Genomic DNA, 20,862 nt, shown 5'->3' on the forward strand with positions numbered 1-20,862 from the left:
CTGGCTACAGCTAGGAAGCTCCTGCTGGCCCTTCCCACGGGAACTGCACCCTGGCTCTTTGGCAAGCACAGGGTCCTGAGCCCTGAGCCTCCAACAGCTGAGGAAGAGGGGCTGGGGGCCAGGCAAGTGCCCACCCTGCAGCACAAAGACCCAGGCAGGAGCCTGGAGCACCAAGGGGAATGAAGGAGAGCCAGAAGAACACCACACCAGCAAAATTACAATTACCAAAATACCGGTTTGCATTTATTCTCCCAATTATGCAGCTGGGTTCAGTGCTGCCGAGTCCGCGGCCGAGGCAGACTCGGGGGCGCAGAGCTGGGCAGGGTCCTGGGAGGAGGGAGAGCTGCTGGCAGCAGCTGAGCCCAGCTCTGCTCACAGGCAGGGCTAAGGCTGTGACACTGTGTGTGCCACCTGCACGGCCAGGAGAGAGGCAGAGCCACCAAGGGCCTGGCAGAGCCACACATGAGCTGTGACTGGCACCTCCTGCTCCTGTGGCACCTGCCCTGAGCTGGGGAAGGAGAGCAAACAGCACAGCAATGCCCAGGGGAAGGCAGAACCAGGGAGCTCAATGCACAACAGGGCAGCGACAGCAACGCCCGGTGCAGGGAGAGCAGCGGGCTCTGAACGGAGCAGGGACAGAGCAGGGACAGCTCTGTGCAAGGGCTCGGGCTGGCAGTGCCCCACAAGCTCCTGGGGCTGTACCTGCACTGCCTGCAGGGCACGGCAGGGAGGGCAGGGAGGGAGGCAGAGGGCAGCATAAGGCACAAGGCAGGGAGGGCACAGGGCAGCACAAGGCACAAGGCAGGGAGGGCACAGGGCAGCACAGGACACAGAGCAGGGCAGCACAGGGCACAGGGCTCACAGGGCACAGGGCTCACAGGGCACAGGGCTCACAGGGCTCACAGGGCACAGGGCTCACAGCAGCGGGCAGCCCCGGCGCCTCCTGCTCTTGCGCACCTGCAGGCCGGCCCGCGTGGCCATCTCAAACACCTCCCGCACCCCCTCCTTGGTCTTGGCTGAGCACTCCAGGTAGCCAAAGGCATTGATCCTGTTGGCCATGTCCCTCCCCTCCTCTGGCTTCACCGGCTCCTGGGAAGCAGCAGAAACAGTGTTTGGGAACATTGCAGGAACACACAGCACTGCCTTGGGGCACGCAGCCCTCCCAGCCAGGATCTGGGCTGGGCAGGGGCACTACTGCCTGGGGCACCCAGGGCTGCCCCACCTGCTTCATCCCAGCCAGGGCTGCCCCACCTGCTTCATCTTGGCCAGCTCCCGCCGCGTGTGCTCGTCGTGCCGCAGGTCCTTCTTGTTCCCCACCAGGATGATGGGCACGCTGGGGCAGAAGTGCTTCACCTCCGGCGTCCACTTCTCAGGGATGTTCTCTAGGAGCACACAGGGGATCCTGTGAGTGAGAGGCTGCTGCCCCACAGCCTCCTCCTCTCCCACCACCTCCCAGCGTCTCCCTGCAGCACACACAGCCAGGGGTGAAGGGATGGCTCTGGCACCCTCCAGGGGCAGCATGGGGGCTCCCCAGACCCCGGGGGGCTCAGCAGCAGCACCCAGGCCCATGGAACCCCTGTCCTACCAAGACTGTCCGGGCTGTCGATGGAAAAGCACATGAGGATCACGTCAGTGTCGGGGTAGGAGAGCGGCCGCAGCCTGTCATAGTCCTCCTGCCCCGCTGTGTCCCACAGGGCCAGCTCCACCTGGCAGGCACAAGGACGTGGCTCAGTGCCTCTGCAGGCCACGAGTGACACATTTATCTTCCTCGGGTATGGCTGTCTCTTCCTCAAACCGGAGCAGGCAGAGGGTGACCCAGAAATGCCGGAGCCGTGGGGCACCCGGGCACACAGAGCAGTCCTGGCAGCAGCCCTGGCACTGCCAGCCTGGCACCCCGGGGTGGCAATGGCCACGGCCCTCACCTGCTTCCCATCCACCTCTATGTCAGCAATGTAGTTCTCGAACACAGTGGGCACGTACACCTCGGGGAACTGGTCCTTGCTGAACACGATCAGCAGGCACGTCTTCCCACAGGCACCATCTCCCACGATCACCAGCTTCTTCCTGATGGCTGCCATCGCTGTGGGGACACGAGCAGGTGAGCAGGACACAGCAGCACAGGCAGCTCACGCTCCTGGCCCCAAACTGCTGTGCACAACGGCCTGGGAGATGCCAGACGCAGCTGGGCACATCCCACTGTGAGCAGCCAGACACAGACAGGACAGAGGCTCCCCCAGCCCTCTGCCAGATTCCCCTCCAGCTCCCACACACATCAGCTCATGGGCACCACAGACCTGACCTGACTGGGGCCATTTACACCCAGCACTGCTGCTGTGGCTGGGAGAACCATCCCAGCTGTGGCCAGCACTGGTGGCTGCAGGCAGGGACCTCGAGGGAGGTGACAAACCCCTCTGCCATCCCCAGACATCCAACTCTCCCTGGCTTTGCTGTGCTACCTGGTTGCCACCCAGGTAACCAGGATTTTAGACAACCTCAGAGTTGCATGCACTTGCTGGGTTTATTTTAAACCATAGATTCTTCAGGGCAGAAACTGTGCCCTGGGTTTCACCCCAGCACGCTCACCAGACCCCAAATAATCTGACCAGCAGCTGGAACACGCCAAGCCAAGCTCCTGGAGGTCTGGGCAAGCAGGATGAGTGCCTGGCAGCCGGCACTGGGCTGGCCCCATCCCAGCCTGTCTGGAAAAGGAGCCTTTGCCATGGAACGCAGGGAGCCACTGGCACTGGCAGCGGGAGAAGTGCCAGGCATCACTCAGCAAGCAGGAGGCTTTCTGCCTCGAGGGAAAACGATGCAGCTCTGCAAGGAAAACTGTGCCTTTGCATCCCTCACTTTCAAAAGGGGTTTGCAGCTGAGCCAGCCAGGACAATGCCACAGAATGCCTGGCACAGCCTCTGAATGAGCCATGAGAAAATCAGCCATGGTGAGATCACATCCCTCCCCAACCTTGTGACCAAAATCTCTTTTCCAGCCCCAGATTCCAAGTCTAAAGAGCCTGACCCACTCCTTGCCTTCAGCACATCACCAGCTCCTTGCTCCTGCAGAGATCCCAGGAATGATGCAGGGCTTAACCCCTGAAAATTCACACTGCTCTGGGGGAAACTACAGGTGAACAAGAAACCTCTCCTGAAGGCAGGGATGGTCGAGTCCAACCCTTGCTGCAAACCATCCTTCCTGTCTGCCCCAAGGCTCATCCTGTCTCCAGCAGCGTGTCCACAGCACAGAAAAAGGAGAGCTCAGGGAGAAAAAAGTCTGTTTATTTGACACAAGGCTTCTCTGCCCACAGCAAAACACAACAGCCTGCTCTGTCACCCCACATCTCCAAGAGGAAAGGGGGTTTGGGCTGTGTCAGTATCTAACCCACAGCACCACGAGATGCCACCACCTGCAGCCAAGCAGCAGCAGAAGCCCAAGGACAAAAACCAAAACCAAAGCGAGGGTCACTGCCCCTGCTGGACAGTGCCCTGCCCACCCTGCTGAGCCCCAGCTGGGCTCAGCCCCTGTGCTCCCTGAGCTCCTTCCCACGGCTCCCGGGCTGCGCGCCCGGCGTGATGCCCAGCGGTGACTCAGAGGGCAGAGGCACTGTCCCCACCCTAAATCTCAGCACAATCCATTCCATTCCTCAGGAGAGCCATCCAGAAATAGCCCATTACTAATGCAGAGCTGCTGTGCTCTGTGAGCAGGGCGAGGAGGCTGCAAGGGCTGCGAGCCCCAGGGGTCTGTGGCTGCCCCCGTGCCCTGGCCCCAGCAGCTGGCACAGCACCAGTACCAGATGCCAGCAGCTCCCTGCTCCAGGAGAGATGAGCCTGCTTGCCAGGGGATGCTCTGCTGCTCAGCAGGGTGAGGCCAGTCCCCAGGACAAGGATTCTTTGCACTGCCGCCAGATCATGAGCAGATAAAAAGAGTGGAAACATGAAGACAGTTTCATGAAGACAAGCAGGGCAATCCCAAGTACAAAGACAGAATGAAGTGAGAGCAGCGCTGAGAGGAAGGACCTGGGGGTGCTGGTGGATGAGAAGCTCAACATGACACAGCAGCCCAGAATCCCTGTGCTGGGCTGATCCCCCAGCCTGGGCAGCAGGGCAGGGGGGCTCTGCCCCTGAGCCCTACTCAGGTGAGACCCCACCTGCAGAGCTGCCCCCACCCTGGGGAACAGCCCAGGGAGAACACAGAGCTGCTGCAGCCCCTCTGCTCTGGGAGAGCTGGGGGTGCTTATCCTGGAGAAGAGAAGGCTCCAGGGAGACCTCAGAGCCCTTTCCAGAAGAAATTATTCCCTGAGAGGGTGGTGAGGCCCTGGCACACGCTGCCCAGAAAAGCTGTGGCTGCCCCATCTTTGGAAGTGTCAAGGCCAGGCTGGACAGGACTTGGAGCAACCTGGGACAAATGAAAAGGTTCCTGTCCAGGGCAGGGGGTGGAACAAAATCATCTTTAAGGCCCCTTGCAACCCAAAACATTTAGGGATTCTATGATGATATGAGTTTAGCTTTACTACAACTGCCATCAGGCCAGATTATTAAAAGCACACAGTCATCCACAACAGACATGGAAACTGAGATTTTAAACCCTGCCAAGTGCCAACCACCCCAAATTACAGCCAGTGCTGCCCAGCCCACACTGGCAATGCAAGCTGGCAGCTTTGGGTGTCAGCAGCACTCGCAGGGCCCCGCTGGAGATGCCTCCTGCTCATCCATGGAGATAACAAAAGGGAGCAAGGACTGTGTGCCAGCATGTCCCACTGCCAAACCCACAGGGCTGCTGTGCCCATCCCAGCTGCTGCTGCTGCTGCAGGGGATGGCTGTGGGTTTAATCTGTGCCACCACTGCCAGCATCAGCCAAACCCTGAGCAGGCACCTCTTTCAGCTCACCAAAAAGCTGCAACATGACCCCAAATTGCTCTGTTCTACTTTCCAAGCAACTATTCTAAAGCCATCGCCATAAAATCAGCCAGGCTCCAGGGCAGCCCTTGTGCTGCTGTCTCTCCCAGCTTTGTGCCTCAAATTGTGAAGTTCCTGCTGAGCAGGATATGGGGAATTCCTCTGGCAGCAGGATGTGTCCATCATCCAGCGTCTGCTACAGGGACTCAGGAATAGCAGAGAAAGATGTTAATGCTTTGAAGGACTCCAACCAGGGACAGAAATCTTTCAATGAACCTCCTTGGCCAGACTCGACTTCCTAGAGCAACAGAGGGGTTTTGTTCTGCAGCAGAAATTCCCCAGCACTGCTGAGGGCCCCACCCCGGTCAGACCGGTCACACCAGGGACCAGCCCTGCCCAGAGGCACAGCTCTGAAATCTGGGAACGAGCTGTGCTTGGGACACCCCCCCAGGGACACCCCCCAGGGACACCCCAGTGCTCTGGGGCCTGGTGTGACCGCACAGAAATGGATTCAGCAGTTTGGACTCACTGATACAACGGCAAAGAAAATAAACTTCCAAATTAAAGCCCCACAGGAATGCTCACTGAGGGGATTTGCTGAGACACGGAAGCCATGGCCAAGGCAGGACAGGACAAGAGTCTGAGCCACTGCTGCAAGCACCAGAGGGACTCTTACTGCAGAATCACAGAATCATTGAGGTTGAAAGGAGAAAAAATTTCCAAAAAGGTCTGGAAGCAAACAGCGATTCTACGGGGAAATGCAATGGGCAGGGCAGAGCTTGGCTCCTGGGCAGACCACAGCTCCAGACCATCCAATGCTGGCTCCGGCAAAGCAGAATCTGTAATTTCCTGCCTGTGCAGCCCCCAGGCTGGCTGAGCTGTGCAGTCTGTGCAACACACACCAGCCCTCAGCCCTGACACAGGGCTGACCCTCACCACCACTGCCCACTGCCCCCAGCCTCCTGCTCGCTACCTCTGCTGCCAGACCCACCCAGCACCAAGGAAAACGGCTGTGCCACACTGAGGGAGCCCTGAAACCTTCCTGAGACCTCCAGACCTGCTACATCCAAACAACAAGTGAGCCTCAAAACAGGAGCTCAACCCAATGCTCCAGTTTGGACCTCACCCATGTTTTTGAAGATATTCTTTGAGCACAACCAGGCACAGTGGGCTTAACACACACTCCAGAGGCAAAGGGCAACTGTCCAGACCCAGACCCGGAGCAGAGTGTCCAGGCTGGCCCATTTTCATTGCTAAATCCCACAAAAAACATCCACAAGCAAAACAGAAAGGAACTTGGAACAGAAGAATTTGAAAGCTTAAACAAAGCTCAGACCACAAGTGTCTGAGCATTGTGGGAAAAACTGCCTGCCCTTACCTCCTTTTCCAAAGGACATCATGCCATGTTCTTATTTTACCTCCTGCAGCAGTGACAGCCTTCCCAGCCTCACGGCAGTGCAAGGGTGGTGCTGGAAGCTCCAAACACCACGCCACAATCCCAGCAGATGCCTGGACTCTGCAATGCCTGCCTGCCCCAGCGCCGAACAGTGCTGCTAATGCAGCTCCTCACTTCTCATGTCAGTGCCTCTCCAGGGCAAACGGCAAGGTGGGAGGCGAGCCTGGTTCAGCGCTCCTGACAACCTGTTGGAAGACAGGGACTTGGCTTATTTTCCACTTATGTTTTCCCCAGAGAAGCTGTAGCTGTCAGGAGCCTGGATGCAAGAGAAAATCCACAAAATCTCACGCAGAGTCTCTACCTGAGCTGAGGAGGAGGAGCTGGACATAACTGAAACTGTCTGGACACAAGAGCACCCGGCAAAATAGAAACAAAATGCAACCAGTCCCCATGAGACACGGCCAGGAGATCCACCACTGCCAGCCTCCAGGAACTGGACCACTTTCCGGGGATGCCAGCCCGGGGGGCTCAGGCAGGCCCTGCCCCAGCCCAGGGACACACTCCTGAGAGCCTGGGCTGGCTGTAGGGAGGCTGGCGGCCACTGAGCCTCGGCTGCCAGACTGCTCGTGCTGGAAAAGGCCACGCAGTCATGCTTTTGGAATGCTCCCCTGCTCCTAAGACATTACACAATTATTTCCCCTCCCCGCAAGCCCCCCTAATATAAATGTTTAAGAATGAGCTCAGCAGTAAGGAAAGGGAACATTTTTTTTCCCTTTTTTTGAAGAAAACAGCGGTCACTCCATGAGCAAGGCTGTACGTGGGGACACTGCTGGAGTGGGGGCTGTGGGGAGGGATGTGGGATGGGGCAGCAGCCCCCAGGCTCATCCCTGCTCAGGCACTGCCCGGCAGGACAGCCGGGACTTGGGACCCTCAGGGGTGACAACCCCAGTAAGTGAGGGCAGCAGACCCACCCCTCACCACACCCAGGTTCCCCCCACCCATCCCGGCACACCCACCCCACCCCAGCAGCCGGCGGCGCCCCTTCCCCACCCTGCACTGACCCCACAGCCCAGGAACCCCACCTGGGAGCCCACACCTTACCAGAACCAGTGACCCCACGCCCCACGAGTAATCCCAGATCTCAGTCCCTCCAAACCCCACGAGTAAACCCCGATCCCAGTTCCCCCAAGCACCCCCAATAACCACCAAGTCCTGTTTCTCCAGACTTCGCCACTAACTTAGACCCAAACACAACCAGCAATCGAGACCTCAGTTCCCCCCGATCCCAGCTCTGGCCCCACTCCCCACCAGTGTCCCCCGCCCCACCAGTGTCCCCCTCCGCAGCCGCCCCCTCCAGCCCGGACCCCAATCCCCCGCCCGGCTCGGCTCCCGCAGATCCCGCACCTCTCTCCGCCGCCGCCCCGTCCTGCTCCTGCTTCGGCCCCGCTCCACAGCCCGATCCCGATCCCGATCCAGAGCCAGAGCCAGAGCCAGAGCCAGAGCCAGAGCCAGAGCCAGAGCCAGAGCCAGAGCCGGATCCCGATCCCCGATGCCCGATCCCCGATCCCGATCCCGATCCCGATCCAGAGCCCGTTCCTGCTCCACAGCCCGATCCCCTCCCGGCTCCGGGCGCCGCCCCGTGCGGGGCCGAGCCGAGGGCGGAGCGGGAGCGCGGGGCTGTGCCGGGCTGTGCCGAGCCGTGATGGGCTGTGCCGGGCTGTGCCGGGCTGTGCCGAGCCGTGCTGGGCTGTGCCGGGCTGTGATGGGCTGTGTCGAGCTGTGCCGGGCTGTGCCGAGCCGTGCCGGGCTGTGCCGGGCTGTGCCGGGCTGTGCCGAGCCGTGATGGGCTGTGCCGGGCTGTGCTGGGCTGTGTCGAGCTGTGCCGGGCTGTGCCGGGCCGTGCCGGGCTGTGCCGGGCTGTGCCGGGCTGTGATGGGCTGTGCCGAGCCGTGCTGGGCTGTGCCGGGCTGTGCCGAGCCGTGCTGGGCTGTGTCGGCCTGTGCCGGGCTGTGCCGAGCCGTGCCGGGCCGTGCCGGGCTGTGCCGGGCTGTGCCGAGCCGTGCTGGGCTGTGCCGGGCTGTGCCGGGCTGTGCCGGGCCGTGCCGGGCTGTGCCGGGCTGTGATGGGCTGTGTCGAGCCGTGCCGGGCTGTGCCGGGCTGTGCCGGGCTGTGATGGCTGTGCCGAGCCGTGCCGGGCTGTGCCGGGCTGTGCCGGGCTGTGATGGGTGTGATGGGCTGTGTCGAGCCGTGCTGGGCTGTGCCGGGCTGTGCCGGGCTGTGATGGGCTGTGCCGAGCCGTGCTGGGCTGTGCCGGACTGTGCCGGGCTGTGCCGAGCCGTGCGGGCTGTGCCGGGTTGTGATGGGCTGTGTCGAGCCGTGCCGGGCTGTGCCGGGCTGTGCGGGCTGTGATGGGCTGTGCCGAGCCGTGCCGGGCTGTGCCGGGCTGTGATGGGCTGTGCCGAGCCGTGCCGGGCTGTGTCGGGCTGTGATGGTCTGTGATGGGCTGTGCAGGGCTGTGACGAGGCCGTGCCAGGGCTGTGATGGGCTGTGCCGGGCTGTGCCGAGCCGTGCTGGGCTGTGCCGGGCTGTGCCGAGCAGTGATGGGCTGTGTCGAGCCGTGCCGGACTGTGCCGGACTGTGCCGGACTGTGCCGGGCTGTGCCGGGCTGTGCTGAGCCGTGCTGGGCTGTGCCGAGCCGTGCCGGGTTGTGCCGGGCTGTGCCGAGCAGTGATGGGCTGTGTCGAGCAGTGATGGGCTGTGTAGAGCAGTGATGGGCTGTGCCGAGCTGTGCCGGGCTGTGATGGGCTGTGCCGGGCTGTGCCGGGCTGTGCCGAGCCGTGCTGGGCTGTGTCGAGCCGTGCCGGGCTGTGTCGAGCCGTGCCGGGCTGTGCCGTGCCAAGCCGAGCCGTGCCAAGCCCTTCCAGCGCTGCCCCCCGCCCGGCTCCGGGGTCCGCGGGATCGTCCCGGTGTTTCCCGGAGCCCCCGGACGCCCCCAGGGCGTTCTGCCGGCTCAGGTTCCCCATGCCAGGTGGGGAGGGGGCGGCCCGGGCTGCCGGGAGGGGTTGCGGTGCCCCAAACCCCTGTGCTGGGTCAGAGCAGAGCCCCCTCCCACCGTGCTGGGCTCAGGGGGCTCAGGGGCATTCCGTGTCCCCAGGGTCCCCTGGCCGGGGGCCGTGCCGTGCTGTGCTCCGCACTGAGGTGGACCCCAGGGGCACGGAGGGCTCCGGCTGCCGAGCCCACCACGGGCACCGTGGGCTCCCCCCGCACATCCAGCTGCAGGCAGAGCTCCTGTCCCTCCGCCAGGGAAAGGCAGCCCGGGAGCCTGGCCCAGACCCAGCTCATAAACCGCTGCTATTTTAAGGGCTTACAGACAATTTTTCTTAATTTATCAAGCCCCAGGCCAGGAGTTTGTTCCAAAGGAAATGTTTCCTTAGTAAACAAAGGGAACCCACGAGGAAGCTTTAAATGCAGCAGCCACTGCCTCCTTGCCTTACCCAACAGCGGGCAGTGACCTGGAAAAGCAGAGCTGGTTCTCAGCCACCAGCACGAAAGGAATGTGCTGGGGCAACAGGGCTGGCAAACAAGGGCGAGGAGAGCATCGGGGTATCGGGGGTACCAGGTGGCCCCCAGAGGGACGCGGGACAGTGGGATGCCTGCAGCAGGCAGCCCACCCTCGGGGCAGAGGGAGCTGCTGCCTGGTGCCTGGATCGCACATTCCTCGGAGCCACAGCCTCCCCACTCCTGCCGCAGACAGCAAACCACTTTCTCCCTCCATTCTGTGAGTAATTCTCCTGTGCCCACCAGAGGCCGTTGCTGACCAGAGCCAGGGGTCCAAGGACTCCCACGCCGAGGCTGGCCAGCACACCAGTGGCTCCCAGTGCCCATGGATGGACACTCCATGGGCCTCTCAAGAGCCAAGGGCAGATGGACAGCAGCTCACGGGCTCTGCTCTGGCCTGTTTGCCTGCCTACATAAATTAATCAGAACTAATTGGCTTTTCAGTAAGTCCTCTTTGCAGGAGCTCTGCAAAGGAAGACTGAAGTCGGACTACAGTGGCAAAATCTTTATTTAAACACACAGTGCAAGCACAAGGACAAGCTCCCAGCCCCAGCACCACTCCCTGCTCCCTTCAGCATGGATACCAACAGGTTCAAATCTCCTTCATAACTTTCACTTTCCGTTATGTGTACCCAGTTTATTTACATCTCACTGGTTACAGGAGACAAACAACCTTCACCAGAGGTGACACTTGACAAGAGCTGGCTGCACCCAGTGACAGGACACAAACTACTGGTGTCACAGAGCCTGTCCCAAACAAGGGACCGTGGCCCAGCTCTCCCCATCCACCCCCAGGAGGGACAATCCCTCACAATTTACGAGGATGCAACACTCAGGTCATGGATGCTCCAGGTCAGAGATGTGTGTGATGCAAAAATCCTGTGCAGAGATCAACTGCTCCAGGTGCCCTCTGCAGCAGCTCTGAGATCACTGAGGAGAACATGGGCTCTGTCTTTCCCTGCCCTGGTCACACCAAGCTGGTTTTGCTGTGAGTTCCCAGCCCTGTGCTAAGCAGATCCAGGGCAGCTAAGCTGTTAAGCTCACCTGAATAGGGCTGCTCTGTGTGAGGCTGCAAACTCAGAACCACTCCAAAATACAGACATACATTCATAGACTCCACACCAAGAAAGGATTTAGACATCTTCCAGCTCAGCTCTCAGTTAATAAATAATTGGCTCCAGAAGCACTGCAGTGATCCAAGGCATGAAAGGAAGGGGGTAGAACCTGTGGCACAGCCAGGGCCAGTGCAGTGGTTTATCCCTCCCCAGGGTCACTGCTCCAGCCTGGAGACTGAGACAAGGTCCACGACAGAGTGAAGGTGTGAGGGGCTGAAAACTGGGAGCACAAGGCCCAATGTGGGATGGCCATTGCAGGGCCACAACAGGACTTGTGCCAAGCTGAGCATTGCCCAGCTGCCCATGGGACTTCACTCCCAGTCACATCCCATGCGAGCCCAGCTCCCAGCTCCAGCAGCAGCTTCAGTGTCAGTGGCCAAAGCATCACAGGGCAGGAGATGGGGGTGACTGCAGCAGCTATGAGCACCCCAGCAGCCCCAGGGTGTCAGCACAGCCGTGGCAAGAAGCAAAGGATGTGCTGAGGAGCCAGGGAGCCCTCAGGCTTCTCACAGCATCGAGAAAGTAGCAGCATAAAAACACCCCTCAAGCCCAGTGTTCACTCTGTCCAGGCCTCTCCATCTCACCTGGGACTGGGATGAGAGCAGGTGGAAGGGATGCTCTGGACAGACTGAGGCTCAGGTTTCTTTCTCTTGGCTCAGAAAACAAGTGCCTGGAGGAGGGGTGGCCCGAGGCAGCACCAGTGTCCCCGTTGTCTCCAGGCAGGCCAGGCGAGCCCCGCTGCCACAGGCTCATCCAGCATCACGTGTAGTTGCCAGGGCCGCCCAGGGGGATCACAAAAACAGGAGATGTCATCTCCAGAGCCCAGCTTGTCGTTGGGCAGCCGCCCAGCCCCGCTCCTTCAGCACCCCCCGCGACCGCCAGCACCAGTCCTGGGCCACCATGGTGTACCTGGGGGCACAGCAGGGACCAGCAGTGACCCCAGAGCCCCTGCTGCAGCAGCCTGGCAAGGAGGGGCGAGCTAGAGCAGCCAGGAGTGCAGGAAGAGGCCCTTGGAGAGCTCCAGGCTCAGACGGGCACATCCAGGGGAGCAGTGCACGCCGTGGAGCCCAGAGGGATGAGTGGCCACGGCACTGCTCTGAGGAGCCAGGCCCAGGGGAGCCCGGCCCCCTGCCCACCTGAGGGTCAGCTCACCTGCAGGGGTCGTTGGGCTCGTAGCTCGTCAGCACTCCATCACCACAGCAGCCACCTCCTGGTCATTGGTGACATCCCAGAGCCGTCGGTGCCCAGCACCAGGACGTCGTCAGGGCAGTGCTCGTACTGCGTGAGGTCATAAACCCTGACCTGGCAGGGGACAGGGCAAGGGCAAGGTGAGGGGCAGAGGAGCCTCCTGTGCACTGGGCACATCGTGGGGCTGCTCCTGCCAGGTGCCTCTGGCCACTCAGGAACCTCTGGGGTGAAGCAGCTGGAAGCCAGGCTCACCTCTGGGAAACAGGACAGGAAAGGCTTGATGTAGATGTTGGAGCTGAACACTTTGAGGTCGTGGTCTCCCAGGCCTCTCGTGACCCCAATTGTGGCCATCATCCGAGCCTGGAGAATGGTGGAATCAAAAGAGAACTTTTAGCAGCTTTATCTCCAGCTCCATCCCAGCTGAGAACTGGTGATGACAACACTACAAAAAATGGGCTGAAATCCCCCAAAACAGTGAGAGCAGGCAGGAAACAACCCCTGCCAAACTTCTATCACAGTACTTTACCTTTTTGCCTTCCCCAAAGATAAGTGGAAACTTCAGGTCATCCTCTTCTATCTTTTTGTAAGCCCTGGTTAAAATAAGCCAGAGACAAGGTGTCAGCAGGCGAAGGCTTCCAGCACCTCTGCTGACCACCTGGGGCCTGGGTACGGTGTCCCAGAGCCCCTGCCTGTGGGATGGGGTGCCAGAGATGAGCAGCCAGCACAGCAGGACCCCAGTGCCCCGGTGGGTTGGCGTTTACCAGCCATTCATGCTCTGGTCCCTGTAGAGCATTCTTGCCCAGCTCCTTGGGCTGGATCCTGCGGGGGAACTCCAGGGGGGGTGAATCCTTCCCCAGCAGCTCGGGCCTCAGCAGTGCCTGCAGGAAGAAGGGTCAGCTCAGGATGGGGCTGGGAGAGCGAGATCTGGGGATCCAGCCCTGCCAGACCAGGACCCACAATCCGCCGGGGCTGTAGCTACAGCATTCCATGGTGGGATGGCATTGGCTGCTCTGGAGCCACTGGAACAGGTGCTGGTAAAGCAGCTTCAAACCACTCCCCTGTGCAAGCCAGAGGGGAAACTGGAGCTGAGGACAGCCATGCCAGCACTCAGCAAGAAGGTGAAGCTTTTGCAAAGAGGGTTTTGAGAAGTAAAGATCTCCAAAAGGGGTCAAACAATCAAACCCCAGCAAATTCCAGAAGCAGCTGGAATTTACCCAGAAGGAGTCCTAGCTGCACACCCCCAGGACCCCAGGCCCAGAGCACTTACAGCACTCACCCAAGGGAAAGAGTGATGGGTTTTTTCTGAAAGAGGGTCCAGCTGTGAGCGTGCCAAGGATGAGCAGCAGCACAGAGCCCTGCCCAGGGCAGCCCCAGCCCCATGGAGCACAGCGTGGGGGGGACCGGTAGCAGGGAGTGCTGCAGAGTGCTGAAGGGGAAAGAAAAGCAGGAGAAAAGGAGATCCTTTGGGAGGATGGGGTTGGTGCAGAGGCATGGAGACCCCCAGCCCTCTCTGGGGGAGCCCTGAGCACAGCCTCAGCACTGTGGCAGAGCAGCATGTGCCTGTCCCAGCCTGAGCCCTGCCCCTCACAGCCAGCTGAAGAGGATTCTGATCACAGCATTTCCTCCTCTCGGGCATTCAAAAATAGATTCAAGGAAAAATGCCTCAGTGTTTTTCCAAGTACATTGAAGCCAGGAAATTTCATCCAGCAAGACCTTCTCCAAAACAAGCTCCTCCTCCCCTGTGTTGCCCTTGGAGAGGTCTTTATAACCTGCAAGAGTCTCCCTGGGTGGCACCAGGGGTCTCATTCAGGAGAGGCACAGGAGCTTTCAGGGTGAAAGACAGAAACTCTTTGGCACACATCAGCTCTGACTCTCCAGGGAGCAGCCAGGGAGGAAACCAGGACTCAGCAGGGGCACTGCAGTGACTCTGGCAGTGAAAGGGAACACAGTGAATGGAGACCCACACTTGTCCAGGTCACAGCAGCCCGGGCAGGGGATGCTCCCTGTTCCCTGAACAGCAGGACGAGATGGACCACTCTGGCTCCATGCAAAGTGTCAGTCCAGCCCCATGCCAGCAGCCTGGGCTCTCCATGTCCTGTCTGTGCCGGGCTCACAGTCACAGACCCTCACACTGAGCCAACCAGGGCTCTGCCAGACACAAGATGCCCCCGTGCCAGCTCTCTGCATCTCAGTGCCTCTTTGCATCCCAGGCAGTCTGGAATGGACAAGTGCCAGCAGCAGGTCCCAGCCATGGGGCTCCCTCGGGCCCAGAGCCCCAGCAGGCAGGACAGGGCATTGGGAAGAGGCCAGGAGGTGTTTCAGCAGGAATGAGGTTAGAAGAAAGGTCTTTCTTACTAAAAACTGCAGCCTCTGCCTCTCTGTCTCTGGAGTAAACTCCCTGGACATTGGAATGATTTCCCCATTACGGATGATAATGGCCCTGCAATGAAACATGGAAGGATGAGATTAGAGAGAAGGAGACTTGGCAGTGGAGCTGAACCTGGACCTCCAGGGCTGATTCCCAGGAGTGGTGCAAACCCTTTCCCCTCTGCTGCCCCCTTTTCCCAGCCTGAGGTGGGGGCTGCCCCCTGGATTCACTGCCCCTGGGCAGGGCAAGGCATGCCTCCCCCCTGGACAGGAGAGGGGCAGGAAGGAAGGAGAAATGGGAGAGGGTGGGGCAGAGGGAAGGGAGCAGACCAAACCAAAGGACAGGGTATGATCAGAAAAGGAGCAGCACAAAGGTGGGACACCCTCCTTTAGAGGGGACCTGCACAGGAGGGCAGAAATTGCCTGCAGCAGGACACAGGTACATGTGCCCATCCCACACCAGCTGTCACTTGCTGCTGGGGCTGCTCTTAGAGTTTAATGTCTCAAAAAACATAAAGGTGTGATGATGAGATGTTCCTGGATGTCATGGGATGCCCAAGGATCTCAACACTGGTGGCTCCAACGATGTAAGGCCAGGCTGAGCTCAGCTCTGGCAGTGTCTGATGCCTGAGAGGCAGCACAGATTGTTACCCAAGGCACAGTCACAGCCCCAGGACCCTCCCTGTCTGCTGACACCCTGCACAGCCTCTGCTGCCATGGGGGGACCTGCACCCAAAAGCAGAGGTATGAGGAATCTCCTCCTTCTCTGTCCCAAAGCTGGGAGCACATCCAGCCTCAGAAAATTGGCCACAACCTGCATTTGCTGGTCTGACATTGCTGAGGACAAGGTAACCTGCAGTAAATACCCAGAGCAGCTGCAGCTGCCCCATTCTTGGAAATGTTCAAGGCCAGGTCGGACAGGGCTTGGAACAACCTGGTCTAGTGGAATGTGTCTGCAAATGGCAGGGAGGGAACAAGATGAGCTTTAAGGTCCTTTCCTATCCAAACCATTCAATGATAAATACAGGGCAGCTCAAAGCAGCTTCCCCTGCAGTGTCTCCTTTAGTGAAAGGTGGACCTGCCCTTCTGCCATTTCTTGGGGGTGCGGGCAGACACACGTGCAGTTACCTTAGCCTAGCCCTGGAAACACACATGGCAATTTAAATTCTTGGGCTTCAAGCTCCCACTGCACTTGTCTGCACGTAGATTTGTGTCCTTCTCATGACACAGGTTACTGGTATGCAGCATACTCTAAAACGACTTCTTGCACTTTTTTGAAAGCTCTGCTGAGTGCAATTTTCACTCTCTAACCTGCAGCCCGGGCCAGCGCCAGCTGCAGTGGCCAGGATGTAATCCAGATACATCTGGGTAGCAGAGGGAATGCTGTTAGGAAGGAAGGGAGCACATCCCAGATTTTGGGAGGCAATTCTACAGCCCCATCTGTGCACCTGGCAAACACAGAGATCACAGCAGGGAACATTGTCCCCAGGGCATGGAGCAGGCAGGGGATGACTCTGCCCAGTTCTGCCACCTTCACCGTGGGTGCCCCCCCCCAGCCATCCCCCTGACACCACCCCACCCTGCTGGGGTGTCCCAGGCACTGAGCAAAAGGCGAGGCTGCCCTGTGGGGCTGTACCTGCTGTCCCCAGCGTTGGCCACGTAGAACTTGCCCATGAGGTAGATGGCAGCCAGGGCACAGCACCCCCCGGCCAGGTGCTGGCTCCCCCGCTCCTGCTCAATCTGCTCGTCCTGGGGAGACAGAGAGGCTGCAGGGTAGGAGGGCAGCCCCAAACAGCACCTGGCTGCTCCAGCGGCACCTCAGCTCCAGGTGGGCAGCAGGGAGCAGCCAGGACACCTTTCCCCACACAGCCCTGGAGTGGCTGGAGGGCTTGGGGGCCAGGGCTCTTATGGGGCAGCCAGGGATGTGGCTTCAATGGGGCAGTGGGACAAGCAGGAAAGGGCAAGGAGGAGAGGAGCAGGTCCTGCAGGGAGCAGGGTTCTCCTGGAACAAAGTGTAACGAAGCTTTCTGCCCCCACACAGGCCTGGAGCCCAAAGGCTCTGTAGTCTGAAAGCTCAAAATGCAGAGCATCACAGAGCCCTGTCTGAGATCATCGCGCTCAGAGCCCTCCCTGCAGCCCACTCCTTGCTGCAGAGTTGCCTTTTGCCGCAGGGGTCAAGCTGGTGCAGACACAGAGAGCAAAGAGGTGTCCCCGGGGATGGCCCAGGCGATCCCCCGGGCAGAGCATCCTCACCATGTGCTTGAAGGCGTTCTCAATGGCTCCGATCACCAGGCTCTCGTGGGACACCGCCTTCTCCAGGTGGAAGCGGGGCGCGGCGTGCTCCGGGAGCCCCCCGCGCTCCTCCGCGCTGGGGTCCGCAGGGCCGGGCGGGAGGCAGACGGGGGGCGGGGAGGGGTCCTGCAGGATCTGCACCAGCTCCCGCAGCTGCTCGCAGATGTGCAGGTGGAGCCGCTCGGATGCCATGACAGCGGCACCGCTGCCCGCGGTGGCCATCGAACAACGCCCAGTAGTGGAAATAAAAACCTTCTTGCCCTGCAGGGAGGAGAGGGGAGGTTACATGAGCCTGCAGGGAAGCAGATGGGATGGGGAATTCAGAGCAGCTGAGGACAGTGACACGGGTGTCACAGGTCTCAGTGAGGCAGGAGCAAGGTGGGAGCTGACCAAGGGCATCTGGACACAGCCCGTCCCTGGCTGGAGCCCAGCCCTGGGTCAGACACCTCGTGCCTCCAGCAGCCTCCGAAGGGGAGGCACCACGGCACAGCACAGCCACCTCTGCAGCCCCCCGGGCACAGGGACCACTGGTCCTGCTGGGCCAGCCAGCCCTGGGCTGTCACAGGGGATGGAGGGTGGGAGGAGCAGGCAGAGAGGAGGGCCACGAACCGAGGGAATCCCCAGTGGGCACTCATTGCCACGTTGTCCCATCCCATGCCCTGCTGCTGGGCAGCTCCTCTGCCGTGTCCCGTTTGTGACCCACCACAGCTCTCACCCCATCCAGTTCCCCGCTGCCCCTCGGGCTGGGCCTCTGCTCCACAAACACCACCTCACAGCATGCCTGGTCCTCGTTGTGCTGGCTCTTCCCTGCATTAATCACCCTGCCAGGAGGAAAAAAGGTCTAAGGCCCTTTCTTTCATACAATGTCCAACAAATGCCCATCTCACAGCACCTCTTTCCCCCCACCCCACCCTCCACTCATGTCCCCCTGTCCCCAGGGATGCCCTGCACAGGTGCTCCTGTCCTGTCCAGCTCTCCCAGACGAGCTGTGTGGGTTGATCTGGGGCCAGGAGCAGCACTGAGTCCCACCCACAGCTGGGTCCCGGGGGAGCAGTTGTCCACACACCTACCAAGGGAGGTGACCAGAAATAAATTGGGTTTGCCAAGGTCCCTAGCACTGCCCCGGGATGGATAATTGTCCCAAATCCTGCATCAGCCTCAAATAGACACACCTAGGGGCACAGAGAGAATCATAAGCCTCACCCCTGTCCATCACCTCTGGGGGGAGCAGGGGCTCAGGGAAGGAGGGAGGTGGTGATGATGATGAGACCGGCAGAACTTTTGCAAAAAGATTCCACTGACTTTTCCCAGCCTGTGCTGACACAGCGGATTCAGATCTATTTTGCAGAACCTGCTCACAGGAAGAAGCTGTAAACACAGCAGGGTGATTTTTCTTTGGGCAGACTTTCCAAGTGGTTTGCAGTAAGAACTCTTAGGGCACCGAAAAGGGGATTTTTCACTCTGCGTACTCCTACCCCACTATCTCCAGGAGCAAATCAACATCTTATAAAGCTCTCTGGGATATCGGGAAGACCAGCTCGAGGAAGGGATGCAGCAATGGGCTGACGGCATTAAGCAGCAAAAGCCTTCAAAGCAAAACCCTTCCTGCCCACTATCAGTTAGGGCTGAAACTCGCAGCTAGTGAAAGAAGAAGACAATCAGGTCCTTGAAGGGGAAGGCGCAAGCAGTTTCAACTGCCAAGAAAGCCCTAGCTCCCTGCTTCCCGCGAGTCCTGCCAGAGGTGCCGCAAATCCTTCGCCCTCGGAACCATCGGGTGTTGTGCAGGAAACAAAACGTACAGAAGAACCTAAACCCCTCGGGGATCGGTAAGAGCACAGCCTCTCGCTGATGCTCCCCCATCACGGGCATCCGCCGCGCCCGCTACTCACTGCTGCTGTTGGAAAAGGGACAGACGCAGCTCACCGCCCGACGCGACCCACTTTCGGTCCCCAAGGTGCCCGCTCCAGCGCCGAGCGGTGCCATCCTGTCCTCACCGGGCTGCAAACCTCTGCCCTGCTCCATCCCGCCTCCCTGCCGCGCTCCATCCCCGCTCCGGCCCCCGCTCCCTGCCCGGCTCCATCCCCGCTCCATCCCCGCTCCGGCCCCGCTCCATCCCCGCTCCGGCTCTCTCACTCTGCGTAGCCCGTGCTCCAGGGCAGGCGGCCGCGGCTGTCGCCGGGGGCTCTGCACCGCCCGCCCGGTGTGGTCATCGGCGCGGCGCAGCCTCCTCGGGGGTCAGCTGCAGGAAGCCGGCCGGCAGAAGGCGGCTGGCGGCGGCGGATCCCGGTCCGGCGCCGCACCCCGGGCCCGCTGGCCCGCGGTTCTGCGGGGGACTGTGCGCCCAGCCCCGCCGCCAGCTGCGCCACGGCAGCGCGCACCCGCAGCAGCATCCCGAGACCGGCCGAACCGAGCGGGGCCAAACCGAGCCGAGCCGAGCCGAGCCCGCCCCCGCCTCCCGCCCCGCCGCGGGTGCGGTGCGGGCTGGGGGGGAAAACAGGCGCGGCAGCTGAGCGCCGCAGCGCGTCCGCGCATCGCCCGCCGCTATCCCGCACCCGGGCAGAACGATCCCTGCCGGCTCATGAACCCCCGCCGTATCCCGCAGCGGGCGGAGAACGATCCCTGCCGGCTCATGAACCCTGCCCGCTGTCCCGCACCCGGGGCAGAACGATCCCTGCCGGGTCAGGAACCCCCGCCCGTTATCCCGCCACCGGGGCAGAACGATCCCTGCCGGGTCAGAAAACCCCCGCCGTTATCCCACAGCCGGGTGGAGCCATCCCGGCGCAGGAAAATGCTCTGGGAAATTCTTCCCGACAGGTGAGTTTTCCCAGCTGGATCGTCCCAAGGCTGCAGCAGAGCCACCGACCCTGGGACAGCATCCGCGTCCAGCGCCAGGCGCTTTGTCACCCCCTCCGCCCCCCCGCTCTAATAAGCCCACGCGCGGCCGTCCGCGCTATTAATAACCAGCAAGGACGCACCGTGAGAGGGCTGAAAGCCGAACCTCTCCCTCCCTCTCACCCAGGATGCCGCGCTCCAGCATGAGCAGGATGCGGATTTAGCTGATCACAGCAGCACATCCTCCCTGGCTGGGAGGAGAAAGTTGCCGTAAACATCATCACTTGCACGGCCTGACCTCAGCGCCTCCCTGCCCCTGGGCTCCTGTGACAAAAAAAAAAAAAAAAAAAAAAAAAAAAAAAAAAAAAAAAAAAAGAAAAAACACGGTACTTGCCTACGTAAAGGAAATTGAGGCTGTTTCTTAAAATTTCTGTTCCACAGTGCCTCAGTTTCACAGAGGAACCAGTGATTCCTGTCAACACGGGCCTTTTTGCATTGAAGTTTCAAGCAGAGTAGCACTGAGAAGTCCTCCAGGCTTTAGCCGTCTTCAGCCAGAGGCCTTCAAATTGTACCAGATTATTAGAATACAGTATAGAAGTGACTCAGTGGTACCTGATTGCCACCTTCTAAGCTCAAGATTTAAGGTCTTCATTGCACTTTAAAGCTCATTCAGTGCCTTTCAGGACCTGATCTACTGGGCAGCATCCCTGCCCACGATGGAAGGTTGGAACGAGGTTGTCTTTAAGGTCCCTTCCTGAGGGTTGGAAATAGGTGACCTCTAAGGTCCCTTCCAGCCTGAGGCCAGCACCTCTCTGGCTCCTCTCCAGCATGCACAGCTCCTCTTTCCCCTCACAGCGTTCCTGTCCAGCCGCTGGTCACACATGGGTGCTTTCGGATGTTCTGAGTGCAATATCATCGTGTTATTAAGGCTGAAAATTCTCCAGCAGATGTGTTTCCCTGCTGTGGGACTGCCAGTCTGCCCCGTACTGCTGAGTCACCAGGATGCTCTCCTTGGAAAGAAGGAAATGGCAGTTTCCAGACTGACTTCTCTGACCCTGCTTGACATTTGTTATTTCCGTTGTGCTGAGCACGGAGTGGAAAGAATGGCCTAACAAATACCACGTTCCTGCAGGAATGCTCCCTGAAACAATGTGGTGGGAGCGGGGGAAGGCAGTGGGGAAAGGTGGTGTGTGTGTAAGTAATTTTTCCGGTAAATTCTCTC

The 20,862-nt window shown here is 60.0% G+C and overlaps 2 protein-coding genes across 3 annotated transcripts; both read right to left on the reverse strand.

Moving 5' to 3' along the window:
• Positions 1–851: 851 nt before the first annotated feature.
• Positions 852–7,759, reverse strand: RHOC (ras homolog family member C). 2 transcript variants are annotated; one of them, XM_079327325.1, is made up of 5 exons: positions 7,693–7,759; positions 1,923–2,080; positions 1,586–1,706; positions 1,252–1,382; positions 852–1,089 (listed from the first exon to the last, which is right to left on the reverse strand). In XM_079327325.1, exons 2-5 carry the CDS (start codon positions 2,076–2,078, stop codon positions 916–918), a joined length of 582 nt encoding a protein of 193 aa, XP_079183451.1. In that variant the 5' UTR covers positions 2,079–2,080; positions 7,693–7,759; the 3' UTR covers positions 852–915. The 2 variants fall into 2 exon arrangements, with proteins under 2 accessions (XP_079183451.1, XP_079183450.1); XM_079327324.1 differs by lacking the exon at positions 7,693–7,759 and adding an exon at positions 6,271–6,528 and having other exon boundaries at positions 853–1,089.
• A 3,961-nt stretch (positions 7,760–11,720) lies between these two features.
• PPM1J (protein phosphatase, Mg2+/Mn2+ dependent 1J) lies at positions 11,721–19,198 on the reverse strand (the record flags this gene model as incomplete). Its single annotated transcript, XM_079327384.1, is given in 19 exon segments — positions 11,721–11,762; positions 11,764–11,805; positions 11,807–11,870; positions 12,114–12,147; positions 12,150–12,194; positions 12,197–12,263; positions 12,402–12,509; positions 12,676–12,739; positions 12,911–12,943; positions 12,945–13,027; positions 14,505–14,589; positions 16,153–16,265; positions 16,770–17,021; positions 17,023–17,070; positions 17,524–17,629; positions 18,942–18,982; positions 18,984–19,031; positions 19,033–19,120; positions 19,122–19,198. Coding segments are annotated over 19 exon segments (1,440 nt in total).
• Between the last annotated feature and the right edge of the window lie 1,664 nt (positions 19,199–20,862).

The sequence above is a fragment of the Erithacus rubecula genome (assembly GCF_903797595.1).
Source record: "Erithacus rubecula genome assembly, chromosome: 26".
Taxonomy (NCBI): domain Eukaryota; kingdom Metazoa; phylum Chordata; class Aves; order Passeriformes; family Muscicapidae; genus Erithacus; species Erithacus rubecula.